At 43.1% G+C, this 22,048-nt stretch overlaps 1 protein-coding gene across 6 annotated transcripts; it reads left to right on the forward strand.

Annotated features, from left to right (window-relative positions):
- Positions 1-1,227: 1,227 nt before the first annotated feature.
- LOC116940842 (WW domain-containing adapter protein with coiled-coil-like) lies at positions 1,228-20,410 on the forward strand. Of its 6 annotated transcripts, none has more exons than XM_032951091.2 (14): positions 1,228-1,606; positions 1,899-1,948; positions 4,741-4,915; positions 5,803-5,897; positions 6,847-6,962; positions 7,757-7,881; positions 8,766-9,053; positions 9,736-9,966; positions 11,514-11,612; positions 13,666-13,814; positions 14,852-14,958; positions 17,221-17,410; positions 17,792-17,919; positions 18,515-20,410. In XM_032951091.2, the coding sequence occupies exons 1-14, from the start codon at positions 1,576-1,578 to the stop codon at positions 18,582-18,584; spliced, it is 1,854 nt and encodes a 617-aa protein (XP_032806982.1). In that variant the 5' UTR covers positions 1,228-1,575; the 3' UTR covers positions 18,585-20,410. The 6 variants fall into 6 exon arrangements, with proteins under 6 accessions (XP_032806982.1, XP_032806979.2, XP_075922315.1 ...); XM_032951088.2 differs by having other exon boundaries at positions 9,742-9,966; XM_032951089.2 differs by having other exon boundaries at positions 1,231-1,606; positions 11,532-11,612.
- Positions 20,411-22,048: the final 1,638 nt, after the last annotated feature.

Consider the following 22,048-nt stretch of genomic DNA (forward strand, 5'->3'; position numbering starts at 1 on the left):
GCCTGTTAGGAACCGGGCTGCGGACCGGTATCGGTCTGTGGCCTGTTAGGAACCGGGCTGCGAACCGGTACCGGTCTGTGGCCTGTTAGGAACCGGGCTGCGGACCGGTACCGGTCTGTGGCCTGTTAGGAACCGGGCTGCGAACCGGTACCGGTCTGTGGCCTGGGCCGCGCAGCAAGAGGTGAGAGCGGTGAGTCCGCGCGTGGCCCGCCCCCATATTTTATTATTGACCACTTCCGTCCGCCTCTTTCCCGCACTGCGCGCTTGTCTCAGTCACAGTGTTGGTAAGCCCACAAGCTCTAACCCCTAGTAGCCACAAGGAGTAAAAAAACAAACGTCGCTGGAGAGCTTCTTTGAAAAGGGGGAAAGCCCCAATGATGAACCCACCCGGTCCGTGAAAAAATTGTCTTACCGCTGGGCCACTGTACAGGCTAGGGTGAGCGACTGTGTAGAGTGTGCAGGCGTCACTGACACTACACATGTACACATGCCGGTATGGTGGAATGAACGTGGACGAGCAGATTCAGAGGGACACTGCATTCAAAGTTCTCAGGTGCTGTGCTGCATAGCCCCATGTCGTTGGGAGGGGCAGTGCAATGGCCCAGGAATGAGTGATCGCAACAGGGGCCACGAAAGGATAGAGGAGGGACGGGAGGGAGTGGAGGGGCGAGGGAAGAAGCGATTGGGCAATGGGGAGCCGAGATGCAGCGTGTATTCTTATACGCGCTATAGAATACAAACCTCACGCGACAGCACTCTTATCCGTATTAGAGAATGCAATCTCGATGTCATTTCCGCTCCCGACGCTCACAAAGGGGCGAATGCAATGCGCAGCGACTGCGCTAATCCAAACTGCGAAATACAATCTGTTTCGCATCGACGCCAGTCCGCAGTGTGAAATCAAATCCGTGCGCGCGGTAGCGCTTATCCGTACTGCGGAATGAGTAATCGACGTCACTCTCCTCGTTTGTCCGCTCCACGTAATTTGCGAGCGACGTCACCGCCGCGCTTATCCGAGATATGAATTTCGCGTTATACGTCCCCGCCGCGCTCATCCGCGCAATGCAAATGCGCAAGTTGACGTCACCACCGCGCTCATCCGCGCAATGCAACCCGCGGATGACGTCCCCGCCGCGCTTATCGGAGATATGAAATTCGCGGGTGACGTCACCACAGCGCTCATCCGCACAATGCAGTCCGCGGATGGCGTCACCACCGCGCTCGTCCGCGCTGCGTAATTCGCGCGTGACGCGTGTGCGCGCGCGGGCCGCCGCCGCTTATCCGCGCTGGGAAATGTGAGCGTGACGCGCCACTGCCACCACCCGTCAATGGCGGAGTCTCGGCGGAGTCGCAGACGGCGGCGGCTGCGCGCGTAGAGAGCAGCGGGCGAGACGCAGAGAGCGGCGGGCGGAGAGGGGGAGCGGCGAGACGGACGCGGCTCACTCGAGCGCCTCTCGTTTGCAACCCCCCCCCCCAACACGCAACCCCACCCCTACTCGCCTTTCCCCCCCCCCATCCCGTCACCCCCGACCCTGTAACATTCGAGCGCGTTGCATTAAGCGTCGACGGTAATGTATGCGAGGCAGCCGCCGAGGCTCAATGATGGGTAAATCGCCTCTTCTTGTTTGTCTCCCGTCGGCCCGTCCGCCATGTTCTGCTTTTTTTGTTGTTGTCGTCGCCGCCGCCTCGGGCTTCTGCGTCGGCACCTTCCCCACCGGGCCCGACACGACGCCTTGCGCGGCTTTCACGCGCGCGCTCCTTCGGGCTGAGCCGAGTTCAGAGACGGCGACCGCGGAGTCGGGCTATGGGCTCGGTAGCTGACCTGAGCGCGTCGTGGCGGTGTTGTTTGTGCCTCTCTCCCATCACCCACCCTGGTGTTTTTTGCGGGCCGGAGCCAGGTATCATGAGAGAGGAGGAGGAGCCCCCCCGTGTGAGGTGCCCGGCCAAGGTGAGAGAGAGAGGAGAGGTCGCGTACGGCCTCGTGTGTCCCATCGACTGCCATCACGAACCCATCGGCAGTCGTGAAAGGCGATCGGCTACCGTCACCATGGGCCTTCATCACAACACGTCCAGCAACCATCCCGCCACGATCGCTTTTACTCACTGTAACCTCGTTATCGGCCACCAAAAGCCATAACGTCCATAACCGACCAGCTATCGCAAGCCACGGAGCTGCCATCGCAACCCATCACACCATCGGCTACCATCACAACCCATCAGCTACCATCACAAGCTACCATCACAACCCATTAGCTACCATAACAACCCACCCACTACCATCACAACCCACCAGCAACCATCACAACCCATCAGCTACCATCACAACCCATCCAGCTACCATCAAAACCCATCAGCTACCATCACAACCCACCCACTACCATCACAACCCATCCAGCTACCATGACAACCCATCAGCTACCATCACAACCCACCCACTACCATCACAACCCATCAGCTACCATCACAACCCATCAGCTAGCATCATAACCCACCCACTACCATCACAACCCATCCAGCTACCATCACAACCCACCAGCAACCATCACAACCCATCAACTACCATCACAACCCATCCAGCTACCATCACAACCCATCAACTACCATCACAACCCATCCAGCTACCATCACAACCCATCCAGCTACCATCATAACCCATCCAGCTACCATCACAACCCATTAGCTACCATCACAACCCATTAGCTACCATCACAACCCACCCACTACCATCAACCCACCAGCTACCATCACAACCCATCCAGCTACCATCACAACCCATAAGCTACCATCACAACCCACCAGCTACCATCACAACCCAGCAGCTACCATCACAACCCATAAGCTACCATCACAGCCCACCAGCAACCATCACAACCCATCAGCTACCATCACAACCCATCAGCTACCATCATAACCCACCCACTACCATCATAACCCACCCACTACCATCACAACCCATCGGCTACCATCACAACCCATCAGCTACCATCACAACCCATCAGCTACCATCATAACCCACCCACTACCATCACGACCCATCAGCTTCCATCACGACCCATCAGCTGCCATCACGACCCATCAGTTACTATCTCAATTTATCACTGCCTGCAACCATCAGCGACCATGACAAGCGAACTTCCCAACCACATGAGCAGCCGTTACAGCCTATCGATAACCATCAGCACACATCAGCTCCCAAGCAAGGCAAATAACTGACCATTGTTAACCGGCGGTAACATTGCAGCTGCCATCTGCAGCTGTCAACAAATAGGTGTCGGCAACCATCGCAACCAAATTACCCATCACTACTTAACAGTAATTGTAGCACACGTCGGTAACAGTAAACTTATATCAGAAACCGTCAAGTATTATCATTGATATAACATGAGCAACCGTATAACATCCGGTATTATCTGAAACCATTGGCTTCCAATGGAATCCTTCAACAGCCATTGCCAACTTTCACAACTTGTGAGCAGCTATTGAGACCCATCGGCAAACAGCCCACATCATCAACCATGAGCAACTAATTTAACATCAGGAATCACCAGCACACATTACAATCTATGCCCAACCATCATAACCCTATCATCTGCAACCGTAAGATACCTTAAGCAACTGTAGGCTATTACTGCATCTAAACCTTTGCAGCAACCAATTAAATAAAAATCGTAACATCAATATTCATCAGCAGCCATACTTATCTACAATCAGCAAATGTCAGCTACAGTCAATGCATTAGCTGCCATGAGCAGTGATCTCCCATAAGAAACTTTCAAAACATCTTACATAGTATCAGCACGCTTCATAACCCATCTACATCCCAAGCAATACTATCTGTACGCTCCATGAACCACCCTCGCCAATACGAGCCACAACTGGCACGAGTACCATAATTACTTGGGTATCATTGCCATTTGTCACCATCAGCACACTCAACTTGTCCACACTCATAATTTCCACCTTCAGAATGCATCACTAGCGTATCCCATCAGCAGTAAACATCCATATCCTTCTATCGCTTCATGATCGCCTCCAATTCTTAGTATCACAAGGAAACGATAGCTTTGAATCATGGTTGACCAATTCCTGGCATTTTTGCTAATCATGACACATCGTTTAATGTATAGCAATTTAAGAACCTGTTCAGATGCAATGTTTTTCAACTTTGAAATATAATACTTTGAAATATAATATCCTAGCTTACCCCTGCGCCAGTATCTGCAAGTGAAAAAACAAACTTAGCTATAACCATCTATGAGTTAAAATTGCACTAAAACCTATATTCCTTATGCTGTTTATTAAAATAATTTAAACGTAGGTATTTTATGAATATATAACATCAGTCTGTTTAATTGGCACTAATACTAAATTGAGATAAGCCATGATAATCAAGGCTTTCCTTTTGCCCTCATCTTTACTCCATTTAAATTATTGGACAGTACTGAACTATAAACACAATGCCGAACTGTTTATGAAGCAAATGTATCCACCAAATATATAAATGAGACATTTTAACTTTGGAAAAATAAGTATGAAATGCAGAACCAGAATCCCAATCCCATAACTATATCAGAAACCTACTTACGAGCATCATAGATTGTACAGCATTCTCAATGTGTCTTTATGAACCTGATAATGTCATTGGGAAACAAGTAAACAACGCTGTATAACATGCTGTGCTCGACACAAGCAGACATCTGCAGAATGCCTTAAGACAGCGACGGTCCTGCTTTGTTGCAGAACGTCAATAAATACCCATCGAAGATTCAAGGAGACAGCGAGAATCGTAATGATAAAATGCGGGATTCGAGAGGATCGTCTCCGTCGTGCAAGATGCCGCGGAGATCCAGCAGCCCCGATGGTACGGGGCCCAGGGCCCTGCAGTCTCACAGGCCCAAAGAGAGGTGCCGAGGAGGTACAGAAAGCGTCGTGTCTTGCACCACAGTGATGGGCAGCTTCGTTGACTGCAATGTAAACTGGGTGATGACCAACTCAAAAATGTCGTCAAGTGTTTCCCCGCATAAAGGAGTGTATGGCAGTGGTGGTGTGTATGGTGCCATTGAGAGGAGAGGTAGTGCAGCAGGTAGTGCGTGGTGCTGGCCACCCACCCCTTTCGTGTGCCATGCCGGCCTTCATAGGTGCTCGCTAAGAGCACTTGCGTGAACAGTTTATTAAAGGCTACATGGCGGATCTTTGTCTTTTGGTGCCATTGACAGTCCTTTGCCAGTGGTGAAATTCTACATTTTCTTTGGAGTTGGCTCTCTATAGATTGCAACCACTTTTGACTGCTCACAAAGTGGTATGCAATTTGTCAGCCTCTTAAGAGATTATGGGCTGAATTGATCCCAGGTTGAGATTTAAACCTGCAATAGTATTATTGCAAGTCAAGTGCTGTAACCCAGCCCCACTTGGCCACTGTTCACCGGAATTGGTGACTGCACCCTGGCTATGCTGTATACTGTTGATTGTAAGTGGCAGTCTCAAGTTTTATGCTGTCGTGGACCACGCTACAGTAGTTGTTATAAGTGTCCAAACCACTTGTTCATAATTTACACATGGAACGCATTTGACTTGATCCTGAAAAAATGTACGCATAACTTTTGATCATTACTATAATAATGCTTCGGATAATATAACCTATATCTGCTCAACATGTTCTACTGCAATGCTGTGTAGTTATGGCAGTTTAATAGAGACAGTGCAACCACATGTTTCAACTCTGACCTTTGGATTGTTTCATGTCACAAGTGTAAATTACATTTACAGTTATCCATACTTAACATTCTGATTATTTTTGTCAAGGGTCAAGCGATGCTGTGGATGGAAGTTCTCGAAATCATTCTCGTCCTGTGTCAAATTCACATCAGAGTGAACATTACAAGAATCCAGCTCCTCAAGTGAGTTTAATGTCTTGAAACTGCATTGATAGGTCAGCAATGCTTTTCAGAGACTTGACTATGTGGTTAGCCTGTCAGATCAACTTGGGATAATTCCCTTACTCGCAGTGTTAAAAACAGGGGTGGAACCATGCACTGATCAATCGGTTTATTTAAAAATTGTTGTGTTTAATGGGCTCACATCACCCCTGAAAACTACTAGAGGTGCTACCATTTATCACAGTATTACAAAAAGAATAAAAATTTTAGTCGAATCATCACTGAATTTGTGACAATTCATGACATTGCTGGAGGGTGAATCTACCCCTACTTGGACTTGACTGGATTGCTGGGGGGTTCATGGTAATAATCATCTCCATGTTCATTGTCTGTGCTGCTCATGGGCAGCATTTGAATATTGGGCTCCCAAGTAAGATGGCGAGTTTGATGGTCTGATAGGAGTTATGCACCGACTACAAATATCCTCTGTTACGACTGTCACGTGCTTAATTCGTTCAAACTTCAATTGTGTAACAGGTGCACAGCAAACCATTCATATTGCTTTTTATAGTAGGATATATTGGGAAACCGCTTTGTTTATATGATCATAGCACAATAAGATATGATTCCTGAAAAAAACTTTATTATAAAAGAACAATATTGTGTTTATACAACTCTGCTTATTTTCTAAATTTAGCATTGTTACATCACACATTGGCCTACACTTGCAAATTCATGCCTTGGGATTATTTTCATGGGGCACATTTGTTTTCATGTTTGGGTGCGGTATAAAGGGGATTGATGTTATATTTGAGCCAGCAAACCATAAACCCAAGGCAACGCCATGACCATGAAACGACACGGGTACACAACAACCAGTGATGTGCCATCATCGGGTGTGCTTCCACTTTGTGATTGGTCAGTTGATGTATTGCTGCATAATTTGAAATCATGTTTTTTGTTGCGATAGCCACACGATCCTGCCGATGACTGGTCAGAGCACATCAGTTCTTCTGGAAAGAAGTACTATTACAACTGCAGGACAGAAGTCTCCCAATGGGAAAAACCCAAGGAGTGGATTGAAAGGTTGGTGTTTGCTATTCATATGTCCATTGTATTTTGAAACATTGCGATATGAACATTTACACAGGCATTACCAGTACATATCTGGTCAAATTAGGGCATTTGTGATTAATCATCTCTGGGAACCATGCCAAATCAAGACAAGGTCATGATAATGGAACATACATGTACTAGTAGATGGATGACATCTATTCAAATTTAAATGAGAAAGTTGTAGGATGATCAATCCCATTAACTTGTTCAGAAAAATTACCTGGTGCACGTTCAGTTTACTAGAGCATATCCAACATCGTTTTTTTTCCCAGAAATATCTTGGAATGGATAAAGTAATCTTCAAAGTAAATAACTGCCATGCTGAATCGTTTACTTTGTGTGTTAAAATGCTTAAAAGTTATATACTGAGCATTGTTCAACTACCCCTGAATGTAAGTGTATGTATCGAAGAGTTGCATGGACCTAGAGCTTTGAGGCACTTCATACTATTAAGATAAACCTAGAAAGCCACTTTTTTGTTGTTTTATTAGGGTCTGGCTTCAAAACTGATGTTTGCCAATGCCATCAAATACCAACCTCAACTTTTTTAACATTTCTAAAGCTGTATTTTTGTCATTTTTGTTTTATCTAAAAGTGTATCTTGTATAAATCAACAAATTATACGTGATATTACAAAATAATATAATTTGTAATATTACATACTTTAATCGTTCAATAGAATTGGTGCATAAAAGGAATACTATCTGTTTGCAGATAAGCAATTGTATGGTACCACCTGGTAAACTTTTATTCTTTTTAAACAGGGAACAGCGGCACAGAGAAGCGGCGAACAGAATGGCTGTTACAAACAGCTTTCCTAAAGATAGAGATTACAGAAGAGAGGCCATGCAGGCAACTGTACAAAACAATACCTCGAACAGATATGTTGGTAAGTGGGACTAAACCATTCATTGGCTGACTGCTGTGGGATCTTTGCTGGAGAATTAGATTGGCGGTTAAAGGGAAAAATTGTTTGACACGCTTCCAAAAAAAAATTGGATTTGTTTGGTTTTATTGCCAGAAAATGTATTCGGTATGCTTGTTTAAAGTAAACCCGAACAAGAACATTGTTAAGTGCACACCAAGGTATAAATGGGTGTAAATTGAACAAAGTTGAATTCACAGTTTTGGAAAAAAATGTATGATGTGGTTGAGCTGTAACTCAGAGCAACAATACTTTGTCATAGGTGGTGATGCTTGAAGCTTGCTCAAGGGTTTTGAAAAAGATATTTCATTTTTAAAGTTGTGCTCTAATAAACACCAGGTACAGCCACACAAATCTTCCCTCTTTTCCATTGTTTTGAAAAGCAGATAATTTTCTGCATCGCCTAACAAAAACGTGAAGTCGAGAAAATACAACTTCAATGACTTCTTTTGTTTTTGTCAAATGGCTCTGTTTTGGGTTGCACTATGATTGGAATGTTCAATTTGCAATTGAGTTCAAATCCTTGTCAGTGGTTGAGAGTGCCCAACATCAGAGGAGTGTGGCTCTTTCACAATAAGCCTCAGTGTTTTTTATATGAAGTGAGAAACTACCCCATGGTCATTGTATAAGGAAGACACTGTATTTTTACATGAATATGTAATTTTAGCTCATTGGCAAGCGATTTGTCCCAGGATGGGGAAAAGCTGACATGAAAACTATTGCTGCAGGAATGAAAAATAATACTTGAATTTTTGGTTTAATATTACCACAAAGGATTTGCTTCACTAACTTTTTTAGCTTGAATCCTCACCTTGTTTAAAGCTATAGTTTATATATATCTCGTGCAGAAGAGAAGCAATCGAGCGAGACGGGGGGCGTTCTGTCACAAAACTCGCTCTCGCAGACGAGCAAACACAATGACAGGGACTACCGGCTGTCACGCACCGAGTCTGTGGGCAGTAGCAGCGCTCAGCCACACGCCTTGCCCGGCCATCGGCCGGCAGGAGGCCAGTTGCCCAACAGCTCTCCCAGCTCCGTGCTCGGCAGTACCTGCAAGAAGGCGGCAGATGCCAATGGGGCAGGTTCCCTGCCCAAGCTGCACATTCCCAGCACGTGGCACAAGACCGACAAGAAGGGTATGGAGGCTCAGCAGTGTTCACAAAAATTCTCATGTCTCCGTTTTGGCCCTGTTGGGTAAATTGAATTATTATATTTTCTTCAGATTCTTACTCGTGTTGCAATCTTGAACTAGAGGCCATTGTCTGGCCTCGGCAGCACTGATAAAAATGGTTGACTCAAAAAATGAAGGTTTGGAATTGAAATCGAGGTCAGAGATCAACTCGGCCCATCTCTCCTGCATTGAAATTATCAGTCATTCTATGGAATAATTTATATCTTAGTGAAGAATGTGGAATTTCTATAACTGTCTCAGGGCTGCCACCAAATATAAGCGCTACCTAATGCATTTGATGGGAGTGAGACATTCAAAATAATTTATTTTAATAAAGGATGTACCAATATTTTATTCACTTTAAAATTTTGCTGATTACAATTTTTTCATATTCGATTGAATTGAAAAAAATGTGGTGCTAAATGTTGATTTTGAGCAGGCAGCCATAATGTAACCATCTGGGCCTCGGGGAACCTTGCTTAGGTCAACTCGGCAAACGTGCAGTGTACCACAGGCATTTTTGGTGGTCACAGCATCCTCTCGTACTATGCTGACATGCATAGACTTGGCACGACAGTCTATGATAAGGCTTAAACAGGGAATTCTCTATACATGTAACGTGTGCCCGTGTCGTGGTTTTGTGCCAGTCACAGGGCGCGATTCTTCGGACGCCCCAGCGGAGAGGGCTCCCTCGGCGTCCGTCTCGACCCCGTCGCCCTCGCCGTCACCTGTGTCCCGGCCGGCTCCAAGCACCCCGACCCCGGCTACGGCACAACCGCAGCCCCAGCCGAGCCAGGAGGCTTCGTCCGCGCGGCACTCCCTGCCATCCCTGCACGCCTCCCCCCAGCCCAGCCCCAGCCTAGAGCGACTACAGGAAGGTACCCAGTACTGTGTGACCAGCTGCCCAAATAATGTCTCGAGCACTTTCAGGGTAATAAGCGCACTCTGTGATAAATGCATGGCCAGGTGACACTGTTGAGTAAGTGGAGCGCTGGACTCGCGATTCGAAGGTCGTGAATTCAAATCTTTCTCAGGAATTTACTGATTAATATTGATGAAATTGACACCATTTATTGGGAGTGGTTGTCCTGAGATTGTCCTGTAGAAAGACTTCCCGTTGTGAGATGAATGTATATTCTTCAACTCAGTATATGACACTGATTTAGAATAGATGGGAAAAGAATCCCACGACCAAGAAGTCACCGATTGCTCATTTAACCAAAGGAGACACTGACTTTGGGGTATATTTAAATTGTCAGAAATGGTCAGTGTCACCATTCTCAATGCTTTTATCATCAACATAAACCATGGTCTATCCACTGCTGGCTTCCCCACATGATCACCCTCCATCACAGGCCTGCAATGCTACGATCCATCTGAGCACAAACTGATCTGGTCACTCCATCTCCAGGGTGGTCATCCTCCGGGGTGCATTTGTCTGCTTTAGCTATCATTCCACTTTTAAGTCTTAAGACTCATTGCATAATGGAAATAAAAGGCATTCAAGCAGGATAACAGTGTAACTCCAACTCTAGTATACAGTACATAAAACCATAAAGTTGTGGGAAACATACTGCTGCATTGTATGTTCACTACGTTTTCATGAGCCTGTGTATATTCATACTTTTTGTCCACCAACAGCTGTAATTAATAACAAGCTGTACCTTGCTATATTACAAACAAGCTGTGCCCTCTATTTCTGTTCTTTGAAGCATGTGCACTTTGTGCAAAGCTGCCTCTCGCTGATTAACGCTCAACACATTTCAGATCTTTCATTAAAAAAATCTATTTTCAGTTCTGATAAGGCTGCAATCTTGAGACATTAGATTTACTTTTGGCATTGAAAAATTGATTAAGGGCTGTTACAATTATTGCTCTACAATCGGCAGTCGTGGATCCAGAAGTTTTTTATTATAAGGTTGATTTAAAAAAATATATATTTTGGTTGTTGATTTTCTTTGGTCATGTGCAGGCTGATAGGGGACTTATTTTCCCACTATGCCAAGGATGACTCTCTAATCTGCATAGTTGAGAGGGCAGTCAGGTTGCTGTGTTGGATAGAACCTTGAAGGGCCACGATGCACATTTATTGTGCATCTCTATTGTTGAGGATAATTCCCACATTCTGTGAGATTTTGTCATATATATAGATACCTATAATATACTCAAGTCATTGATTTCAGTGGTTTTAGGGCCAAGCAGAGTGTTGAAAATTCACATTGTAGCTCGAATGCTATAACCAAAGCACCATAGCACAAGTGAAGAATAATTGGCGAAAGCTCTAAACTACCTTTTAAACGATTTAATAACGGGGGAAAGCTGTACAGTATGTAAATGTTATAATCAGGCGATTGAGCATTACAATGGAACAATTTTCAGTGGTGCTAATTTAACAAACATTCATATATTTGCTTTTTCTGAAAAGCACATTTTCTGTTCACAGCGTTTACTCAGACTCTGTCTAAAATACTCTTGGCAGCAGCACCCACTTTGCTGCCACCGACAGTACAACCAGCTTCTCAAGGTATGTTAAGTGCATTGCTCAGTGGATGTACTATCACTACGGTAGCCTAGTTTGCATTCGTCTTGTAGAAATTGCACGCAAATTTGAGTTGATTCTCACAAAGGCTTCCAAAAGCCTTTGCCATTGTGGTTTCATCTTATGCATGCTTTGCAGCTGGGGATCTGAATGTACGCTTGCTTGTGTTGCAACTAACCCCTCTTACCTTTTACATGACCCACATGATTTTTTCCAAAAAGTCATCACAGGCTGTGATATTTTACCCGAGGGTTTGTGAAGTTAATCTTGTCCATTTGCGAAATGCAACATTTTATTGAATGAATAGGTAACAATAGTAATGCTCACTTTTGGGTAATTTAATATATTCAATGATCGATTCTAATTTCGGCTTATGTTAAATATTTATTAAAGTACACAAGTAATTTAATAGCTTACACATTTAAATATTGCTCATTATAACAATTTCTACAATAAATGTAAAATGTACCATTTGAAAAAACAGTCATAACACATCCAATGGGTTACCTTTTTTGACTGGTACAGTATTGAAATGTGCATTTGTTTTATATGAATTGGCACAAGCATTTACAGAAGGATTAATGTATATTCTCTGGGACGTTCAAATACCCACATTTTCCAATACAAGTAATGTGATAGAATGCAGTCGGGCCCAATGTATTATTGTTTTCATATGATTTGAATTTAATGACGTTGGTGTGACTCGTACAGATTTTTCACATTAGGCTTAACTATTACTTGTAAAAACGATTAAATATTTTCACAGTTTATCTTGGATTATAGCATGTACATGACACATTACACCAAGCACCTTGTAAAAACCTGTATTACCCTTTTTACTAAAACGGGTCTGATAGTATTATTTTTGTACGATGATATTCACAGTCCTGCCATAACAAAGCAGGAATCACCATAAATTACATTAAATAAGACTTAATTAGAAAAAATATATGGTCATAGACCACTCAAGTTGTGTAGAACCTGCTTCACAATTTATTACTGTATGTTACCGGATTTAGGTTTCCAAATAGCTCTTACAACTGGAGGCCTTCAGGCAAGTTTCTTAACCCTTTTCAAGCCATCATATGACTGCAACTGGGAAGATAATTTAATAAATTAAGTTAAATAAATATTTGTGAACAAATGTTGTTCACATTGGTCCTAACAGAGGGGCAGAAAATAGATCCAAATTTGTGGACTTAACACCTCAGTGTTTTCTTAAGGGGTGCTTGTACCGTGCCAAACCAAATTTTGAAAGCCGAGACCAGTATGTTGATAAATATGAAATGGTAATGTTTACAATTTGTGTTGTTCAAGAGCAGCTTTGGTATTCGTTTGCTATACTCTGGAAATAAACGTGAGAGTAGAGTCCACTGTTGGACTTTACTCATGTCCACAATGCTTAATACCACACATGCTACGTGATTATGGTGCATTATCGTCACATTGCATGGTATACAAAACCCATTTTAAGACAGTTTTCATCATAAACATCGCCCCTGATCTATCCACTGCTAGATGAAGCCCTCCCGACGCCAATGCCATTTCTCAGCCTTGTGATGCGACAATCCATGTTGCCTCCTCCACAGGAGCAGATTTCATCGTTCCATCTCTGCAGTGGTCGTCCTCTCGGGCGTGTTTCCCCTTTGGTTCATTGTTCCCAGTCTCGTCCATCAACCATCATCCCTTCTAGCGATGACTTGGCGCTCAAGCCAACAGTCTTTAAAAATGAATATCATATCTCTTATTTCTTAGGTTCCATACTCCACTTGTGCCTCTTTCTCTTCTTGTTGTAATTTCCAACATGGATCGCCATGCTTGTGTACTTTTCAGTTTTTGTTTTGTTTTCTTTGTTCCATGTATCATAGCAAGCAATATGCACTGACTGAAAAACTCTTCTCTTCGGGCGCATTGTTACGTTTCTTTAATTATTAAACTCAATTGTCCGAAAGCACTCGAGCTTAATAATTGTGCACCGCTTAAAAAAGCTTCTGAATATACACTGCAAGCGACTGACATGAAGGTGTTGAAATTTCAGCCCAACAGCAGAGTCCGTCGTCCGCATCGCTGGGCTCGGATGTCTCATCCCCGCGTGCTCACATTTCCCCACGAGTCTCAACCCCACAAGGGAGCACGAGCCATTCCAAGGGCCAGACCAGCACCCCACACAGCACCACTCAACTTAAGGTACTCCAATTTTTTTTTCATGAAAGCCTCATTTAACATGAAGGATCGTTGACTTAAAGCTTTCGTGACTTGCAAGAATTCATATTCTTTGGGTCTTTCGTTAAAGTCACGTTGATAGGTTTAAAGAAAATAACAAAAAAATAACAAAACTACGATGTTTCGATCGCAACCCAAGCGATCGTCATCAGCCCATTGTGCCGTAGTTCTTCACCAGAGTCTCAACTAGCTCCACATGGTTTTCGACCTTGTGATTGGCCAGGAAGCCACGAACCACTGCGACAAAGCTGTTCCAAGCCACTTTCTCCTTACTAGTGACTTTCTTGGGGAATTCATTGCACTCCAGGATCTTCTTTATCTGTGGTCCGATGAAGGCACTGGCTTTGACATTTGCCTCAAACAAGCTTAGGAAAGAAGTCTTGAAGGTACTTGAAGGCTGCCGACTCCTTATCTGCAGCTCAGACATTGTTTCATAAGGCCCAATTTGATGTGCAGTGGTGGCATCAGCACCTTCCGGGGGTCTACCAGTGGCTCCCACTTGACGTTGTTCTTCCCCACAGAGAACTCGGTCCTCTGTGGCCAGTCCCGCCTGTGGTAGTGTGCCTTGGTGTCTAAATCTTTTGTAGTCATTTTTGTATTACTTTAGTATAAATACATGTTCGTTTTGAATCATATGTTGTTTTTTTCTGACTTTATGTGAACGAAAAACACATTCGCCCGTTTTCTCATTGAAAATAGGTAATTTCAAAATATCACTCCTGGTCACAAAAGCAAAGTTTGTGGGGAATAATAGCCATTTTTTGTACTTTTGAGGCAGAAGCAATTAGGAAATAACACTTACTACCCAGGAACAAAAAAACGTTTTAAAAAATGTTACACAGTGCTATCAACCACATTGGTCTGCACACATCTGCAGGCCAAAATGTACTCCTAAAGATGTTTGAAGTACTGTCTTTACTGAGGATCCTATGTATTATGAGTACACACCTGGATGTTAACTGATGCTGCTGTTACGTATTGTTGTTTGTAATCCCGAGCAGACCTCTGCTCCACCCGTGAAGGGTGGTCAGCAGCCCGGAGACAGACAGCCCCAGCCCAGCCCCGAGCCTCCAGCTCCGAGCAGCAGTCAGAGGCATCAGTCGACAAGGTACCACTGGCCGTGTGGCTGTGAGAATCCTCAGTAGCCTCACATTGCTTTGCATGTAATATTCATCAATGTCCTATATTTACAAAGGAAATTCTCATCTGAAAGATAAAGCTTTTTACAGAAGGGTCATTAGTTGTATTTGCTGGTCTTTTCCTTTTTTTTTTAAGGAGTGTTTTTACTTATGGGAATAAACCAGAGTATCTTGAGAACACCGTTGGTTATGGTGGGATAATACTCGAAGCTAAAAGCCATACAGACAGGTCTTTACTGACGATTTGGTAGGACTTGCTACTGCCATCTCTGAGCCACCTTTCTTCTTTATCAGAGTCCCATAGCTGTCGTGCAGTCCATGCCTGACCTGCAAGGTAGACTCTTCCAGTAACCCACCGTCTGGATTTGTCTTCTCCTTAGTCACTGTTCACCAGGTTAACTTGCCCTTACCTTTTTATTGTACAGTACTGTTGTTTTTGTACATTATTCAAATGTAAAAATAGAAGGCCTTATCCACGTGTACACTGTTTTTTTTGTGGTATGTTATTTATACAACATACAATCGTGTTGTATTGCTCCTAATCTCTAAAAATAGCTGTTGACGTTAGGCCTCCTTCCACCTCCTCCAGCCTTTTACTGATTTCCCCTTCACGTTTTTCCTCATATTCCCGTCTTGCCATCGTCACCGAGCTGTTGGTACTGCGGTCTGCTCCCACTCTCTCCTCCTCTGTGCCCACACACTGCCACCCAACTCCATCTATTGCCCCACCTTTCCTGCCTGTGACACTTGTCTTGTCTCAACCTGTCACCTAAAGTGCATTAAACATTACGCTTAAAAATAATAGCCTAGTCTCTCTCATGCCACCCAGCTCTAGTGTAAATAGGTGAGTTCTTTTGCAATACAGGATGTCCCATGAGTCTGGAATCATAGGAACAGGACAGCTCTTATTGGCTCCGCGGTCTGGATGCAGCCTGTTAAATTCAACAGCGACCTTCCTCCGAGTAGAATTATCTGGACTCGTTCTTCCTTACTCGGAGACATCTTGGGCCTGCAGAAACAAAAACAAAATATGAATTAGTTATTTTTCCCAGACTTATGGGCCCCACCCTGTATGCTCCCAAAGGGTAGAAGGATACTGTTTAGCTGTTTTTCCTTTCAAGTCCAGGTAACTGAGCCATACAGTAATCACGAATGTTTACGGATGTTACTTCTGGATCAAACACCCATGAAGCACACCGATGCATAGTTATACAGTGTTCTGAGTAATTTTGTTACCTTTTACAATTACTATATGAAACTCCATTTAGGTTGTCTGCAAACTTGGCAAATATTTTTCGTGTACCTTTCTGCTGTAGACATTAAGAGCTCACTGGCCCAGACCACATTCACTGGTCGCAGACGCCGCATTTATAGAGATGTGTTAAACATTTCACACCCAGCGTAAAGAGAAATAAACAAGTGGCACCCAGTGACCCTGTTTCACAACTGTGAATGTGTTCTTTAGTGCCGATGACAGTTTTACATGCTTGGCAACTGGCCTTTGGAAATATGGCTTCTCTTCCAGAAATCTGATAGCCCTACGAGGTGGGGGGATTGTATGGCAACAGGATACGTAAATCGGCCGTTTATAATGTGCAGCTCAATCACCCTGTCAAGAACCATGTTGCAGAACAAGCATTATCTTTTTAAGCACTGTCACTTAAGTGTCTATTATGTAGGTACAGAATAAAGCATTTTCATACATTTTAGAACCAACTTCAATGGCAAACCCACACATCACATTACCGAACAATGCTATATTAATATATCAGGCCTTAGTCAACGATCATCTGAGGAGTTTTCGTCATATGTGCAGATGTATTAACAGTGGGTTGTCCTCTTTTTTCACCCCAAAGGTTTTTTTGACGTTCAAAAATCTAACGTCTCCCTGCTCAAACGAACAATTGGATATTGTGCCCCTTTGTGACCCTGGATTGGTAGAAGGCAACTCCACATTCTCACTGTGGACCTCCCACAAACCGGGTACCTATCTTAACAATGTTGGAGGTATTTCGGGCTCGGTCCAGCATTTTTTTCATCTTCTGTTGGCGAGTCAAGGTGCTCTAATCCTCCCAAACTCTCCACATTGGAACCCGGAGCTCAAACTCAGCATGGGCATTAATACCTGGCAGGGGGTGGTATTATGGAGATGTTGCCCGACGGCTCATTTGAAGCAAGGGCCTGTGTGCTTGAACGTCACAGGCGCGCGTGTTTCCTGTGCCCGCACGCAGTCACACATGCCCCGCGCCGGGCGCTGCTGGGACGCATGCAGGAAGTTTGCAGTCGGGGGCAGTGCCCCAGGCCCTCCCAAACCAGGCCCTGTCCAGCCCCTGCACCTTGTCCGCCGGCCTGGCTGCTCACTATAACGATCAGCTTGTGCGACACGTGCAGGGCTGGCCTGCTGAACATGCCGAGAAGCAGGTGAGTGGTGTCACCGTTCACAACGCATATGGGTGTACTGCACCATGTGTTTTTTATTTGTTTCTAAATGTGTTTTGTTTTAATAATTGTCTGTTAAATATAAACTTACGTTTTGCACCCATTTTCACCCAATTGCAGCTAATGACATTTGTTTCCTCGTGGCAAATCATATTTTTAATTTACCATGAAAATTACTTTACAATTTTTGCTTTAGGAAACAGCCTGATGGTTAATACAAGTACTGTGAGCTCTCGGTGACATTTTTTTTACTGAAATGGAATCTAATCAAAATTAGATTATGTCTCTGTGACTCTTAATATCATAGGTTCTTATACATGCCACCTGTTACCTTGCACGGGTACATTTGTGTGTACTCTTCAGGCGTCAAAGCTTCGTGAAGAAGGACACAGCCTCGGGAGTTTACAGATGTCAGAAATCTGCACGGATCTGAAAAGCGCAAGGTCCTTGGTGCGAGTTAGCGAAATTCAGGCGACACTGCGTGAACAGAGGTACGTTTGTGCCGCAAGGGTTTACTCATTCGTCTAACTTGCCTTTTTATTCATAGCGTTGGGCTATGGTGTGAGGCCCTTTATTGAGCAACAGTAAAATATAGTAACCAATTGCCCTAATATATACAGGATTTATTTGATATTTTTCAAGTTTGCCATTCAGCTTACACATCACATAACCTTTATAGTCCATTCAAGTGATATGAAACGGGAAGGTTGTCTAGCCCGACGAAATTTCCTGGAATATCGAGCCATTGGCTCCATTAAAGTATAGTTTGCCTATTATTGGAACATGGCTAATTGAGAGGTATCTTTTGGAAAAAAACTGGGTAACCAACATTACATTTCTTTACCTCCCACAGTGGGTTTATTGAAACAATTGACGTTCACTCGTGAGTTTTTATCGCATAATCTTCCCGCAGATCATTCACTTAATCCACTTGGTCTGCCAACTCTCTCCAAAACCCTATTTTCTGGCTCATAAGCTTTGGATTATCAAGCTTTACCACATTACCACTCTTTTTTTCCTAACTACTTTAATGTGGAGGTCTGTTCCTCAGTGGGATTCATTCGGTTTTGTCTTTGTCTTTTGCAGGATATTATTTTTACGACAACAAGTAAAGGAGCTTGAAAAACTCAAGAATCAAAACTCGTTCATGGTGTAAAAGGACTTTGCCGAGAAAGGTTTCTGAAGAAACATTGCCTTTGGGGGGGTTGTGGAGAGAAAGTGGAAAGTTCATGACAGTGAAAATTTAAAATAAAAGTAACATAAAACTGCTTTTTGACAAAAAGAAAAGTTGTTCTTTGGAACCAGTCATTGGCTCAGAGCTGCTGGGAAGACAACAAACTTAATTTGAGAACTCATTTGGTCCATATTGTACATATATTTTGTAGTCCTGAGGACTCGGAAAGTGATATTAAATGCTCAATGATGTTAACCTTGTAATTACCTCCGTACAACTACACTTGTTGCTACAGTGTAAAACTTAAAAAAACACAACACTCTGGTATTTGAACTGTTGTATTTTTTTTCAGCAATGTTTTAGGACCATTTTATTTGCTAACTCTTCTTTATGTCTATTAAAATACGTTCACAAATTTTGACAGTTTATTTTTTTTGCTTTACTGCTGAAATCGCTCGGGATGACACTTCATAAAAATGTAAAAAAAAGTGCAGCTGCCATTTTATTTAGAATGACCACACTTACTAAATTCGGATGCACCACTTTTTTAATTCTTCATATTTTACATTTACAATAGGAGCATACCAGCCACAGTGATGTGCAAGCAGACCTTTAAAATGTATATTTAACAGCTGTGTGGCTTGCCAGCTGTGTGCTTTTGAGGCAGTGTTCCAACAATTTTGTGGCCTTTTGGAGCATCATTCGTATGCTGATTGGGCCCTCTAGTGTTGAAAGCCAAGACTGTTGGTTAAGGGGTGAGATGCTGCCTCCCAGTGGCTAAGGGCACTTCTGCCAACACTGCGCAGCACCACCTGTGCTTTTAATCCTTGCTGAAAGACAAGATCTGCAGAAATCTTCGTAAGAATGCATAGCAGATAACTGCTAAGTTATTTAATGACTACATTTTGATGGCGCAATTAACAATGCCAAAGCCATTTTAAACAGTTTGCTTTTCAATCAAATCATTTCGGTTTAATTAACGGATATTTATGGACAATGTGGCTTCACTGCATTCTTTGATTTCCTAAAACTGCCTTTTCATCAAGGATTTTAAAATAATATTTTGTTTACTTCTTGATGTCCTGTCTTATGTGCAGCTTCTGTTGGTGGTGTCTAATTACTAAATGTTAAGTTCTACATATTGTAGTTGCTGTTAAAACAATAAAATGTAAAGAAATGCGCAACATTACTTAGTTTTCCGTTTGATAATTGTCAACCAACCCTCTATGGCCAAAACAACCCCAAAGGTATGGAGAGGCTTTCAAGCAGTAGTGGTTTGGACAAAAAGGGCTGTCAATTACTAATTTCAATTAATCTAAATATTTCCTTGTAAAGCACTCGAGAGCCTGTAAACTATTGACTGCTCCATGTTTGTGTAATACACAGGGTGACAACTTAAGATAAAAAAACCCGGCATTCAACATTCCTGTAAGTACGATACTATCTTCCTAACAAGGGTTTCATGCTGGGTGTGCCGAACACATTGCTAGTCCTTGTTGAGTTATTTAAAAATGTTTCATGATACTAATAGGCAAATTATTGCATTCAGCAGATTCTCACTACAAGTAATCAACTTGTTAGTGTACACACGGTTAAATAAAAACCTGTAAGAATGCATCATGCTGGATGCAACTAGTGGAAAGCCTTGCAAGAATATGTTCAGTAGTACAGTGCCCGACTTTCGAAGTATGATCATTATCACTTATGTTTCAAACTGTATGGGTAACCCTTGGTGCTTTTACTCATGTCCGGATCGTGTATCATTAAACGCTTTTTTTCCTGCTAAGTTATCACAGGGAACAATGGTTGCTATGTATTAATCTCACTTGAGTCATTTGCACGTACTTTTTCATATTTAGCAAAGTTTGATAATCGCCGATTCTTGTGAATGCTACCACGGGATCTTTAACGTCCACTGGTCAATGTACCCACAGTATTAACCAGGGTGGCTGCTGGAATGGGGCCGTGAACCTCTGCAATAAGTGACGAACGTGCTACCACTAATCCACGTCACCGCCCCATGTCTCAGTTTTAGCCATCGGCCTTTTGTTAAACCCTTTTACATTAAGGTATATTCTTTAACATTGTCCTGATGGCATGTCCTGATAACATGCCTTATTGTCCAGAAGGTAGGGTTTTGTTGAGAGTAAATGGACAGTGACTGAATTATTAAGCTCATTGTGTGACCACCTGTGGCAATATCTCATAAAAGCAATGACATGGGATTGTTTCAATCAATCCAGTGTAGGTTACCACCACTATCCTGTGTATATATTAGGGATGTTTGGATTTTTAAGAACAATTTTGGATATTTTTCACATGTTCATGTTATTTTCATTGTGTAATAATTCAGTGCGTCATTGCTAATAGTGATGCCACGCTATGCCATGTGGCACTCATTTGTGGGAAAAGCACATACTGCATGACATGCGATGTAATTTCCGTCGATATTCTTTCGGATCAATTCGAATCGTATTGTATATTTAAAATTAAATTTATTGGTTCAGTTTCCAGATTTTTAGGATTAAGCTGAAAAATCGGAAGCACATCCCTGATATGTACATCGTCTGCTTTATTTTAAAATAACATGTCTGCTATAAACTTCCACGTGATATGCCTCTTCGGTGGCCAGGTCACTTCTGAAAAAGCTATATAGCTTAGTAGGCTTCACCTGGTAAAATAGGTAATTTTACGATGTTCATCACAATGACACGAATGGTTTATTACCTGACATACTGAATATGTGGGGGGGGGGGGGGGTTCAAGGTCACCCCTGAATAAAGCTAGGGGTATGATTAAAGGATTTGCATTTATTCAGCACCTAAATACAATATATCGAAGTGTTGCCCAACACAAACGGCATGCAAAGCACGTGAGGGCTAAATGTAGATTTAATTTTAACAAAACGAGTTACAAAATTTAATTTCAGCCAACTACAACAACTATGAACCCACATGCACATTGGGAATAACAGCAATCGTTGCTTGGTAGAGACAAGTTCGCCATGGCCTCGGATCAATTATCAAGGATTGGTAATCTGAGTGCCACCCGGTAACAAGCAGGTGGTTAATGGAGAGATTTATACAGCAATTGTATCAATCCACTGCTGGATGAAAATAGCAATGTAGGATTTCTAAAACTTCAAATTTGGAATGTCGCAAAATGTTACTGCCGAGCGTGGGTTACTTTGCACGACGACTTCAAATGTGGCCAAAGTAGCAAAGCGCTTTGACTACACGGCTCTCCGAGGATGCGTTTTTGGGATTATACTGGGTGTTGTTGGCATCATGTTCCCGACGTTTCACCTCCATAATCTGTTGCTTTTCAGTCCAGCATATGGAGTGAAACCTCGAACGAACTGCCGAACAACACGTGATAGGGCAAAACAAGCGAGAGATCAAAATGAAAATGGACGCAGGAATATACGGAGCCAGTTTGTGGGGTTG

This window comes from Petromyzon marinus, chromosome 10 (assembly GCF_048934315.1).
Source record: "Petromyzon marinus isolate PM22_M1 ecotype Great Lakes invasive population chromosome 10, UKy_Petmar_22M1.pri1.0, whole genome shotgun sequence".
Lineage (NCBI taxonomy): Eukaryota > Metazoa > Chordata > Hyperoartia > Petromyzontiformes > Petromyzontidae > Petromyzon > Petromyzon marinus.